This window comes from Gymnoscopelus braueri (genome assembly GCF_963280865.1).
Source record: "Gymnoscopelus braueri genome assembly, chromosome: 6".
NCBI classification, from domain to species: domain Eukaryota; kingdom Metazoa; phylum Chordata; class Actinopteri; order Myctophiformes; family Myctophidae; genus Gymnoscopelus; species Gymnoscopelus braueri.
The window spans coordinates 16,395,141-16,409,799 of NC_137607.1; the positions used below are offsets into that span (position 1 = coordinate 16,395,141).

General features: G+C 39.4%; 1 protein-coding gene across 2 annotated transcripts in view; it reads right to left on the reverse strand.

Annotated features, from left to right (window-relative positions):
• LOC308087244 (sushi, von Willebrand factor type A, EGF and pentraxin domain-containing protein 1-like) overlaps positions 1-14,659 on the reverse strand; it is an 86,874-nt gene that overhangs the window by 41,205 nt on the left and 31,010 nt on the right. For both annotated transcript variants that reach the window (XM_080430990.1, XM_080430991.1), the window contains one exon: positions 4,925-5,107. In XM_080430990.1, the coding sequence (XP_080287116.1) occupies positions 4,925-5,107 (183 nt within the window). The remainder of the gene's footprint in view (positions 1-4,924; positions 5,108-14,659) is intronic.

The following is a 14,659-nucleotide window of genomic DNA, read 5'->3' on the forward strand; positions in this document are numbered from 1 at the left end:
ACACACACACACACACACACACACACACACACACACACACACACCATGTTGTAATCATTTTACACTCTCAATAGTTAAATTATTGTTCTACATCTACATTACTTCATTAAAGAATTGTTATTTTTTGATCAACCTTAACCCTAACCCTAACCCTAACCCTATCCCCCTCATCAAATATTGGTTCCCTGGCTCACAGACCCCGGGGAAAGTAACAAATCACACATATATGCGAACCATCTGCAACCCCCGGGACAAAACCCAGATCTATTTTTTTAGCCTAAATGCCACAGATAGTGGATATAAAGTATCTGTTCAGTATTGAGCTGAAGAGACACACAGAGTCACAACTCACACACACACAGCTTGTAGATCAGCTATTTTTCAAATAGCCTAGATATAAAATAAGGCTATAGGGGTTAATGTATATGTTTTATAATGTAATCATTTATATTTGCAAAGTATCTAGTAACTTTTCAAGTTAAGTTTAAAAAAATAATTGTAGTGGAGTAAAAACAAAACAAACACACTACTTGCAAGTAGGTGTGAAAACCCAATGGATGGGGTGAGAACAATGATGGAGGGAGGGATGGGGGTAGTGGAATCCCCCTCTCATAGTTTTTTATTACAAACCCTTGTCTCATTGACCTTGTAGATTTGCTATTTTCATATAATTTTTACATTTTTGTATAATTATAACCATTATAACATAGGTTTCATGAAATGTGTACATGAAATGTGTTACATAGAGTTAATGATTAAATAAATACACTGTCTCCCTGTTTGCAGCTGTGGGCCTCTGAGAGAACAATGCTCAAAAAAACACCTCAGGTGTGAAAATGCCGCTGTCAGAGGAGCCACAGGCCCTGTCCCTAGGTACTTCCAGCCATTGGCTAAGCAACATATTCTCCCAGCATGCAATTGTGAACTTTGGGCATGTTTGGGCTTAATAAGTTAGTTTTGAAAACAAATATATTGTTTAGGATAATGCATGGTGTCCCATTAAGGTTTTATCTAACGTAACAAAACATTAGAAGAGTGATAATGTAGTACATTTTGGTATATTATTTTTAAAACCATGGGGCATAATGTCTGAGCATAGTGTGTAACCTATCCTCTCTTCCCAAATACAACAACTTGAGTCCTTTGCTTAGAACCCCCGCCCTGGTGGGGCTCAGCCAGACTACAACTCTAATCACTCTCTTCGCTACGGCAGTTGTTTTAATGTTATTAATGTTCTTAAATAGTTCAGAATAGTAGAATAGTAAAAAATAAGCCTATGATATGACAAGTGAAGTATGTATGGTAGTATGGTAAATTCTGATAGGCATATGTATGCCTGCAGTACCACTGATGACCACTAGTCCCTATATCATGGTATTTTATATTTACACCCCAATGATTTAAATTCGGATAGGCATATGTATGCCTGCAGTACCACTGATGACCACTAGTCCCTATATCAAGGTATTTTGTATTTATGCCCTAGTGTGGTAGATACTGCAGTACCATTGATGGCCATTATCCACCCACATCCAGTAGCTGTCATAAGAACGGAAGGATCACTCTATGATCATCACACAATCATGGATCACCCATACGAAGATGTCGCACACATAGAATCTCAATCAGTCTCAATCAATGAGGCTCTCATGATCCATAGGCCCCGGACCCCCTGGTTGAACTAAAAAGCTGAGAAATAACCAGTTGTCAGCTGTCATCTAGCGATTGACAGGTATCAATTGGAAAAGGCTACAGCTGTCAGCTGTCAAGGCTGGAGATACAGTGACTACAGTGATACAAAAAATAAAATAAAAGAGACAGAGAAGAGGTAGAGAATGGAGAAAAAAAGAGAATTAGATAGAAAAAAAGAGAGGATTTAAGAATGCATTAATTAATGAACGAATTAAATAATTGGATTAAAAAAAGAAAATTGGATTAAAATTTGGATTAAATCTATTTATAATGATGTTATTAATAGAAAGGCTATTTTTATGCATATATTAATAGATATATATATATAGTTTAATTATAAATAGAATTGTGCTCAACAGCGCCACCTTTCCCCCCAGTGGCCATAGTGGGGAGTGACATGCCGCATAAGGGATACTACTATGAACGTTTATGTAGATGTACGGGCCATAAATGGAGAAAGTGCAAACACCAGGTTTAAGTTCATCCATGACGGTCGAGACAGACGACCGTCGTGTATCCATGGCTATTACTCCCTCTAACATTTCCCGTGTTTTTAGTTTATTGAAATAATGTCATGCACATTTGTCCAGTGTATAGCCTACTGCAGGCCTTGTTGACTAGATTTAGAAGAGATTTTGAAGCTCTTGCTGCTGCAATGATCGATTATTTTTAAGGGGAAAAGCCGTCATTTAACATGCAAGTCAATGGGTGAGAAGCAGAGTTTGCCAGGCCTGGGTGTGACTAAAGACAGGTACACACTGCAGGATATTTGGTTCGATTATGCTGTCGGCAACCTTTTTTGGCGCTCGCCGATAAAAACCTCCCGATCTGACGCAGATCGGCCTTTGATCGGCGAGATAATGCTCGCTGTGTCTGTCCTGTCTGGGACAGACATTGTAACTTCAAACTCCATTTAACCATGTTAGATTCATTGGAAACACCCGTCCTTGGTTCTGGTGACTGATATTGTCCTTCTAATACGTGAGGAGTCAATTACCTTTTTCATGTATTTTTTATATTTATTTTTAATACAATACAAGAATTAAATAAAATAAATGAAAAAAGTAATCGGAAAAAAAACAGCCCCCTCATGTATTAAGAGGGCAGGATGAGTCACCAGAACCAAGGGCGGGTGTTTTTGATGAATCTAACATGTTAAAAGTGGAGTTTGAAGTTACAATGGGTTTGTATAGGATATACAGGGTGAAGAAGGGTGTCTGATAAAATGAATATCAAATATCTAAATACTGAATCAAGCAACTTAAAAACTGTCTGGGGGGCTTGCTGTAACAAATGACAAATGGCCCATGGGCCTATCTTGCACCCGGCAAAAACCCGACGCTGTTGTCATTTTCATGCCCAGCGCCCACGCTGTATTATCAAATGTACTTGTGCTAATTTTTGCGCCCATTGGAATGTTGGCCTTAAATTAGGTTGTTATAGGGTCTGGCGCATTGTTTGCCACAATGCTATCTTAGGTACAGAGACATTAGGCAGGAGAAAAGAGTGATTCAGACCAGCAGCACACTGGGGGTGGTCCACTTCTCGGTTCTATTTGATGGTGTGGTGAGCGGAGAGCTTTTGTTTCCCCGCGTCTCCTGATATCATTATATCACTTTATTAATGCTGCATTTGGCAGATCAATTCCCTCAGCAGTTGCTAAATCTGTTATTTTAATAACAATGCGCCAGGTGCAGGGGCACATACATAGAGTAGCTCTTAACCACAGGAACCCTATTGTGTCCGGGTAGCTCAGTTGGTAGAGCTCTCACCTTTGGACCACAAGGTTATAGGTTTGATCTTGGACACCACCAACTCAGCATATGAGTGGCACGGCTTGAGGGCGGTAAGTTGTGCGGTAAATACGGGGAGCTGATGGTAGGAGTGGCGCTCCACCTCAGCAATCCATTTCCCAGCGGTCTAGCGCATAGTAACAGGGACAGACTTCCGTGCTATCGGCTGATACAGACAGCCTCTCCCGATCTACTTACTTTATTGTACTCTATTAGGCCACCTTAAGTTACAAATTGTCTAAATGGGGCCTGTAGAATTAATTGTTGTTCTGCACAGGTGAGACTATACAACATTAAGTTGGAGAGGGATGCAGTATTTGGCAAACATTTAAGTGAAATTTGATTTGTGATTGAATATGATGATTTCACTATTATAATGATCAACGAGTGGGAGAGCCTAGTGCAAATTTGCTGCCTCCTACCATTGCCTGATAACTCAGGCACATTTTATTGCTTTAATGCTAAGACTGTACTCTACCGGCCTGGGCCGCTGGCGTAGCGGTCCAAGCACCTCGGCTCCAGAGTAACTTGTCAGCACATTGCGGGTACGAGTCCCGATCCCGACGACCTCTGCTGCATGTCACTCCCCATCTCTCTCCCCATTTTCTGTCAGGCTACTATCCTATCAATAAGGTGGTGGAGTGGAGTGATAACAACGCTCTTATCATTAACACAAAAAAAGACAGAAGAGATTGTTTTTGGTGCTCCACTAGAGATACACAGATCCCCCATTACTATTCATAGTGAACAGATCAACCAGGTATGTTCGTATACATACCTAGGAGTAGTAATAGACCACCTTTTGTCATGGAAAGACCAGATTGAATCAGTGGGTAAGAAGACAAAACAAAGAGTCTATTTCCTTCGCCGTCTGAGATCTTTTGGTGCTAGTAGACAGATTCTTCTTTTGTTTAGTACCACCTGGTATGGATGTCTGTCTGTAGCTTTAAAGTCACAACTGCTGCAGCAAGTGAACATTTGTTCAAAGATTGTTGGACAACCACTTCAGAGGCGCTATACATCTACGTATAATAACAGTATGATAAGGTTGGCAAGGAATATCACTTCAAACACTAGCCATGCTTTGTATGGAGAATATAGGTTGCTGCCTTCAGGAAGGAGATACGGTGTTCCTACATACAATAAGGTCAAACTGAAGAGGTCCTTTGTCCATCAGACGACATTGAGGCTTAATCAGGAGTTATAGGCCAGGGGTAGGCTGAGTGGTGGACATTGCTCTTGTCTTTGCATGTCTTTATGTATGTATTTTGTTGTTTTCTTGTGTCATGTCAAATGTGTGTACTGTTATATGTTGCATACATGGCTGTTGGGTCGCAAGACACATTTCAGTGCAAACTGACAATAAAGTATTATCGTATCGTTATCGTATATAGGCATGACATCAAAAAAAAAGAAAAGAAAAAAAGACTATACTGTACCTTCACAAGAAGGGAACACATGGTCCCACTGTCCAGTTTCATTACATGTCAGCTCTGATGTGCCATTCAGTCGTTTCGGAGGGGAACAGCTGAATGTTAGAGTTTCAAGTATAGGGCCAGCCTTTACTCGTTGATGTTTAATAACAATCTCTCTATCTGCAAGCGGTCGGGGGCAGGTCACATCTAAGACATTGCACAAACAAACATGGAAAGACAGTTAACCAGCTATACAAATAGGGCTACACTCACTCAGCATGTCTACTGTAGAAACATGGATAAATCACATGGACTGTATGGAGCTGCCTTGTGTGGGGGGAGAGAGAGAGAGAGAGAGAGAGAGAGAGAGAGAGAGAGAGAGAGAGATAGAGCAAATATACAAATTACAAATTATGAACATAAATACATAAACCCTTTCATGAGACACTAGGACCAGGGGTCTCAGGTTTCTGGGTGCTCAGAGAGACTGCCTTGTCAAGGTACTCGCTATCAGTGGTGGAAAAAGTACTCACATTTGTTACTTAAGTAAAAGTATCAATACTGCAATGTAGAAATACTCTGTTACAAGTAAAAGTCCGGAATTCAAAATTTACTTGAGTAAAAGCACAAACGTATTGGTATCAAAATGTACTAAGTACAAACAAAGGTAAAAGTACTCATTATGCAGAATGTCCCATTTCACACGTTTTCAAAATGTAGGCTATAAAAGGATACAAATCTTTTGAAAAAAGCAGATCTACAAGCTCACCAAAGCATTGTGAGCTTGTAGATCGGCTATTTTCAAATGGAAGAAATTAAGTGGGTAGGCTATAATGTATGTTTTGTGATAATAATCTAAATACCTACAAAGTAACTAGTAACTAGTTTTCAAATAATTGTAGTGGAGTAAAAGTAGCCTACCATAGGCCTATTTACCTCTGAGAGATGTAGTGGAGTAGAAGTAAAAATACTGAAAATTGGAAATACTCCAGTAAAGTAAAAGTACCTCAAAATTGTACTAAGTGGGCTACAGTACTTGAGTAAATATACTTAGTTACTTTACACCGTGGTCCCCTTGAGAATTGCTCCACATATTCAATCAGTAGCATTTGTTTCCACCACTAGAAGGCACTTGCTATTGTCTTTCTCGTTGTTGTATTCAAATAAATCCCATATGGGACTCTGCCTCTTTCTCCCAACTTGTTTTACCGACGCCATTATGCCAAAGTAACGTGCTGCTCTCATAGAGTTAAAAAATAAGGCTGCTCTGCTCTGCTCACGCACCGTCTTCTTCTTCTTCTTCTTTTTATTTTACGGCGGTTGGCCACCAATTTTTGGTGCATTACCGCCACCTTCTGGCCCATATTATGGATCAGACTACTTTAATACTACTGTATCTAATTCCCTCTCCCAACCCACACACACACACACACACACACACACACACACACACACACACACACACACACACACACACACACACACACACACACACACACACACACACACACACACACACACACACATTTAACTACTCTATATATCCTATCATACACTCCTATTTCCCTTAATAACTCTAATAACACTCTAATATGTTTCCTACCTTCCATCCTTAATAAACCCTTTAGGGTAAATTCCTGCATCCCTAAGTCCCTCATCTGATTCCTCATTATCTCCCTCTCTATCCCATACCCTCTACAATTCATAAGTACATGCTCCACTGATTCCTCTTCCTGACAACCCTCACATAACCCAGACTGATGTTTTCCCATTATTTTTAATGTTCCATTTAGTGCACTGTGCCCTAACCTTAACCTTACCAATACTATCTCCTCTCTCTTCTTCCCACTACCCATCCTTTTAACTTTGACACTCTTTTGAACACTATATAAGTGTCTCCCTTTCACCTCACAATCCCATTTTCCTTGCCACATTCTATTAACTTTCTCCCATACTACACTCTTAACTTCCGCTTTACTAATACTAACCTTCATCTCTACTATCCCTTTCTCTAACGCCTTCTTAGCCAACCCATCCGCTGTCTCATTCCCCTTCACCCCTACATGTGCTGGAACCCACACAAATGTTACCTCACCTCCCTGCTGAACTATTCTTGTGACTGACTGAAGGACTTCATACAATAACCCTTGGCGGCTACTTGAGTAAAATGACCTCAAACTAGCTAGAACTGAAGCTGAATCTGTAGTACTTTCTTCAACCTCACTGTTTCCACCCACCTTAGTGCAACCAACACCCCCAACATCTCCACTGTATACACCCCTAGATGGTCAGATGTCCTTCTGTTAATCCCAACTCCCTTTGATGGTACTGCCACCCCAAACCCTGTCACTCCTGTCTCAGGTTGCTTTGCTCCATCTGTATACACATGTACAAATTCACTATACTCATTTATCAAACGTTGATTAAATACTTTAACCAGGTCTACTTGCATTCTCTCTCTCCTCTTTGTCTCCATCAAATGCCAATCTACATCTGGCCAAACCATTCTCCATGGCTCCATCACTGGATAAACTACTGTTGGACTTACCTTCATGCCATCCACCCCAAATTCCTTTGCTATTTCATTCCCCACCCGACCAAAGCTATTCCTCTTACATTTCCCATAATCCCAGCAATCCTGTAATACTCCTTTAGTAGGGTGACTATCCCTGTGACCCTGTAAATTTGCCCAATAATTTGTCAACAACTGCTTCCTTCTTAATTCCAATGGCATTTCCCCCATTTCCACCTGTACTGCGGACACTGGTGATGATTTTATCGCCCCACTGCATACCCTTAATGCCGTGCCTGAATCACATCCAGCTTCTTTAACAGAGATGTAGCCGCTGACCCATATGCTACTACCATAATCCATTACCGACCTAATCAAAGCTACATATAATGTCTTCAGTGATGAGCAACTAGCTCCCCATTCCCTACCAGTCACATCTCATCACATTTACTACTTTTTTACACTTATCCTCTATCCTCCTAATATGGTCTGCCCAAGTTAACCTTATATCAAAAATAACTCCCAAATATTTAAATGTCCCTACTCTTTCTAATTCCCTCCCATACATCCTTAATTTCAACCCTTCCTCAACTCTTTTCCTCGTGAAAAATACAGTTTGCGTCTTTTCCACAGAAAATCTACACCCCCAATCAAACACTGCGGTGACGTTGGCCGCACTTCAGAGAGAGACAGTCGCACTAGCCGCGCTTCAAATATTCCTGCGCAGCTATGGCCTTGTACGTTAGGCGAACTGATGGTGCGTTCAATGAAAACGTAAATCCCAGTCACTTCAATATATACATGTAAAAATGTAATAAAACAATCTAAAAACATTGTTTGTGTCTAATGTTCTCGTCTGTGATTATTACAAAAATGTTTTACTGGGCAAATTATTAATAATAAAATATTGAAATATTACAGAATCCCATACAGTTCAATGAATTTTGGGAAAATCATAAAAAAATCTAAAAACAGAGTTATCACCCAGCAACTAAATGTTATTGTGCCCATGTGTGTCCTTTACAATATGTGATTATTACCAATATGTTTTACTGTACCAATTATTAATAATACCTTATTAAAATATTACAGAATCCCATCCATTTCCATGTAATCTTTCGAAAAATAATAAGAAATTCAAAAAACATAGTTGTCACCCAAGGACTAAATATTAATGTGCCCCATGGTCTCCTGCACACCAGGGATGATTATCAATATGTTTTACAGCAGCAATTATTAATACTAAAATATTGAAATATTACAGAATCCCATCCATTTCAATGTTATTTTTCGAAAAATCATAAAAAATTCAAAAAACATAGTTATCACCCAAGGACTAAATAGTATTATTTCCCATGGTCTCCTGCACACCAGGGATGATTATCAATATGTTTTACAGCAGCAATTATTAATAATAAATTATTGAAATATTACAGAATCCCATCCATTTCAATGTTATTTTTCAAAAAATCATTAAAAAATCAAAAAACATAGTTATCACCCAAGGACTAAATATTAATGTGCCCCATGGTCTCAAGCACACCAGGGATCATTATCTATATGTTTTACAGCAGCAATTATTAATAATAAATTATTGAAATATTACAGAATCCCATCCATTTCGGTCGGGGGATCTTAGTATAATTTGAAATTCAATTCTAATTCACTTTTTAAACAATAATTTTACTGATTTTCCTTTCAGAAACCAAATTAAATATTGCTCCATTTTTCAAATAATCACTTCCAAATTAAACCTCAGATTATACTAAGATCCCCCGGGCTTTTGGAGTCAGGGCATCTTATTTATTATTTGTTTTTCAATTGGAATAAGCGTCTGAAAAGTATATTTTACTGATTTTCGTTTCAGATCCTAAATAAAACATTGCTTCATTTTTAAACTTTTCTTTTTTCCCTTAAAATCTGGAAAATGGCCCATTTTTATGATATTCTCATTAGTATTTAGGCTTTTTTTTTATTTGGGACTGACACTGAAAAAAAGCTCTTAAAAAAGGTTTTTGGCGTTTTTTCATCCCAGACCAAAAATAAAATAATGGCTTTATTTTTCCAATTTTCTAGCCCACCAAAAAATCAGGAAAATGCTCCAATTTTTGATATTCTGATTAGTATTTTGGCATGTTTTGATTTGGGACTAACACTGAAAAAAGCTATTAACACATTGAATGCCAAAAACGGTCCGGACCGTTTTTGAGGGTCCAAACGAGAAGTGCCGAAAACGGTCCGGACCGTTTTTGACCCAATTCTATTTTTATACATGTGGGCCACGTGGGGCGCTAAAACGAAACTTTGACATCACCCAAGCAGTTTCTGAGAAGAAGAGGCTGGATGTGGCTCCATGTCAAAGATCCTTCCGGTCGGCGTTTTCAATGTTATCTCCTTGATTAAAAGCTTAATATCTCCATTTCTTTTTAATGTGGTGGAAACGAGCCGTTTTCGATCGGCGATCACGCTGCAATGGAGGGTCGCGTTGGAAATATTATTGTTCCAGGCGTTAGTCGGGACCCTCCGCCGTCTCGCACGCACGCTTTGTTTACATGCATTTCCGCGTCGGGGCTTCTCACAGCACAAAATGTATAACGCAAGTGGATGGAAGAAATGCTGGCACTCAACGTATAATATTTTAATAAACCTCTGGCACCCAATGTGTTAAAAAACGTTTTTGCCATTTCTTTCATCCCAGACCAAAAATGTAATAATGGCTTAATTTTTTCAATTTTCTAGCCTACCAAAAAATCAGGAAAATGCTCCATTTTTCTGATATTGTGCTTAGTATTTTGGCGTCTTTTGATTTGGGACTGACACTGAGAAAAGCTCAAAATGGTTATTTTTTCCATATTTTCATCCCAGAATAAAAATCAAATAATGGCTTCATTTATCCAATTTTCTAGCCCACCAAAAAATCAGGAAAATGCTCAATTTTTCTGATATTCTGATTAGTATTTTGGCATTTTTTGATTTGGGACTGACAAAGGAAAAAGCTCTTTATTTGTCTTTGTTTTTCTTAATTAATCTGGAATCCAAAAGCCTGGAATGGTTATTATTCAAAATGTCAGTCATCTTTTAGTCTACCTTTTTCATCAAAACAAAGAAGCCATGTGACCATGGGTCAAAGCACATGGTCTTTGTCCTTCAAAGTAAAAGTTGTAGTCTAACATGTAATCAATAGGATCTACAGACAGTCATTAACACCACATGTAATTACTGTATGATGTGTTTTTTAATGCATTTTCTGTCATTTTTTTTAGATCAAAGCTACATCTCACAAAAGTATGTTGCAAGACTACTAAAACCTTTCTGGGACATAAAACCGTAAACTCCTTACAACTATATACTTGTGGTGTGGAAGCTCCACCAGCAGGGGTCATTCACTTTCTAGGACCTGGCTAAGATATGTGTGCACTTCATTTAGGAGAGAATATCTCAACTGTTCTTGGCTAATATGACCCCAGGGAACAACTTAGGAACTGTGACTAATTCTCTATCCGGGACGAAATACCCGAAAATGACCACGCCCTTTTAAAAATCAAATCAAATCAAATCAAGGTTTATTTATATAGCACATTTAACATGACCAGGTCAACCAAAGTACTGTACAGGTAAAAAGCAAAACAAAGCAAAAAAAAAAAACAGGAAGCAAACACTGCAACGTAAGCCGACAATAGTAAACAATGAGTAAGCACAGACAAACAAACATTAGCGCCAATAGAGGAAGGTAAGGCTTTAGTTGTTACTGAATGCCAAGGACAAAAAATGAGTCTTTAGTAAAGATGACTGGGCTGCTTTGATGCGTAAAGGTAAGTCATTCCAGAGGGGGCAGCCACGGCAAAGGCCCGGTCACCCCTGGTAACTTTAGTGGGTGCAGTTGGCACTTCCAGCAGCAGCTGGTCAGCAAACCATAACATCAATGCTCAGCATAAAGTGAATACTATCATAATAGTCAAAGGTGTATGGAATTTGAACAATATGTTCAAATTAGAATCTGAAAAGTGAATTGCTAAACAACAAATCGTTGCTAGGAATGTGTCTTGGTGTTACTACAACAACAGAACAGCTCTGCGATAACTGATACATACTGCACCACACACACACACACGCACACGCGCGCACACACACACACACACACACACACACACACACACACACACACACATACACATACACACACACACACACACACACACACACACACACACACACACACACACACACAGTTGCATGTGCTCAGTCCTTTTGATTCCTCGGGTGATGATTGTTTTTAATGTCCTAATCTTACAACATCTATATATCGAGATGCAGCAGACTCCAGTTTTGCAGCATTTGCTGTGTCCACTACATGACTTTTGCAGCCACAGTGGAGGAGGATGGCGCAAGCTTTACTGGCATCTGCGAGATGGGTCCAGTAAGGTTCCCAGGTTCGGACATGCTGAATCAGTGCAGCTTGGGTGGGAGGAAGTTCTCAAGGGACCTGGTTACCATTTGACCAACATCAGCCTTCCCTGACTATGGGAAAAGAAGTGCAGGTATCTCAAAGAAACTCTGGTCACCCTTACTTTGGAGCCTGAAAAGATCAACTTTCCATGTCCAAAGATTGGAGTATATGGTCATCATCATATACTGTACGCCGGCAAGAGCCGTGGTGGCCACAGCAGTAGATGAATCCTGACAGTGGATAGTGACTAGTACCGTATGATATCATACTAGTCAATGGTGTATAGAATAGTAATACTATATATAGTATTACACTTTATGCTGATTATTGTTGAACATACTGTATTAGCTCTAGCTGTAGGCCTATCATCATAGGAATTAGTTCTACTGTTAAATCATTCTTGTTTCAATGAAATTACATCGTAAGATACATTGGTTGTTTCAGAACATAGTAGCCATATTTGTGATAATCAAATTAGTGTCCTCTAGATAGATTAAATCATAAAGATAAGCATTCAAACATGTTTTTAATTGTCAAAAAACATGATTTAGACACCAAGTTTGCATTCATAGCTGAAAATGTGGTTCAAACGTTATAGCCAAAAACTTTGTCAGGTGGCGGTCATATTGGATTTGGCCACTATGATGACCCTGAAGGTTGCTGGCTCGGGCGCCCTTGCTAAATCATTAGAGCATGCCCTGGGTTACATCTGGGACAAATGTGGTGCTCTTAGATTGATTTGCGCAAAAATATCCTTATGGCCCTGGACAGTAATACGTTTCTTTTAGCTGTTCTGTCAAATATCAAATTAGAAATTTTACACTTTACTATGTTTCCCTAATCATAAGTATTCTGAACATTTTGAGCACCTCAGTAAATCTGTAGCTCCAAAGGTTTAGCAGATAGAGCCATGTTGGAAGTAGTGCACCGGTTATGGTCATTTAAAAAAAGAGCGTGGTCATTTTCGGGTATTTCATTCCGGATAGAGAATTAGTCACAGTTCCTAAGTTGTTCCCTGGGGTCATATTAGCCAAGAACAGTTGAGATATTCTCTCCTAAATTAAGTACATACAATAAAGAATACATCACATGGATGCACCTGGGATGTATCATCATTGTTGTAGCCTGGGGTCATAGGGTGTTTCGGGTCTCGCAACATGAACCCTCGCCCAGGTGACCCAGCCGGGGTTGATCAAGCCCCAACTTACATCCCAGGTAGCTACCCACGGTCAGTCCTATAGGGAAAGACAGTAAATTAAGTTCCCTGCACATAATTCTACATTCAATAAAACTATGAACTCTGACTGGGGAGGGAGTTTGGGATATAGGTGGGTTACTTATTGATAATGGGTAATGGGTTATTAGTCTAATGATCATTAAAGACGACTTCACCCATTTTCAACCTATCTTCATAGATCCTCACTAATGCTCCTGCTAAAATTGTGTGATTTTTTTCTTCTCAGTCTGTGTCTCATAGGAGGGCTATGGACACTTCAGAAACGCATCTACCAGTGAAAGTATAAAGAACGTTCAGGGCATACTTGCCAGCATTAGCCATAGATGGATAACACCGCAAGGTGGATCATGGCAAGGTGCCCAGAAACCTAATGGGATGAATGACCTATTCAGTCCCGACTTTAGTGACCTATTCGATCACAACCTTCCCAAATGGAGATTCCCATAGATGGAGACAATTAACCTCCCCAAGTCTGACATCTGATGGCAATTGATATCCCTTTAAAGCTTTAGTTAATACTAGTTGGTATTATAAGAATATGCGATTGCTTTAATTACTATTGTTTAATTGCTGTCCCAATAAAGAAGACAAAACTGTCAGATGGCCCGGCCGTTGAAGTGATGAGAGGTCATCTGTCTGTACATGTGTATGCATTTGTGGTTTCTGTTCCTTTCTGTCCTTCCCTAATCTTAGAAAGATGCAGGTTGGAGAGAAATCCCCCCCCCCCCCCATTGTTTGAAGACAAATGCTGAGTCAGGTGGCGAACCAACCTGAAGACCAGACCATCCCACATTTCAGTATATAGGGGCTCTAGGGACAGATAAGAGGGCTCAGACTTAGTGAGGTGACCTCGATGCAATTTGTTGCTGATAAGGAAAGCTAGTGTGAGCCCAGAGATCTCTGTTAAGTACATTTCTCTAACTTTTAACTTACTGCTTGATTAATAAATACACTTAATTTTAACAGTCTTGTCTGCTCTTAATTTCACCAATACAATGGACGGACGCACGACAAATTATGTCATTGCACAATTTGTCTGTTGTTTAAATAGCTGAAATCTCCAACACATCATAGAATCTCTCCTAGACGATTATCATGGAGATACAGCGCTGACATCAGAGAACCCCTACTGGAACTCCATATATGGAGATAACCAAAACGTCCAGGACAAACATCAAAGTCCTAAGGGAGTTCATCAGGACTGACATCATGGCTAAGGGAGTTCATCAGTGAAACCGAGCGATATTAACTCTTAGATAAGCATCAGACAACTCATCAGCCTAGTTGGTTTTCACAGCCTAAGCCTTACATATCGATTTTACTTACTTCTCATAGCGGCTCTCGGATCTGGTCAAAGAATCAGCCGATTATCAGTTCAACAGAAAGGATTTTTTTCCTTTCAATATTTAAAATTGTATATATTTGTTTTTATTAACGCGAGAACAATGGTTTCCATTATAGCGTGCTAACAGGAATAGAAAGCCTGTAGTTTCTATTATCTTGGATTCCCCATCGATTTTTTTTTCTCGATGGGTGCCATATTATCATGAGCATTATTGAGGA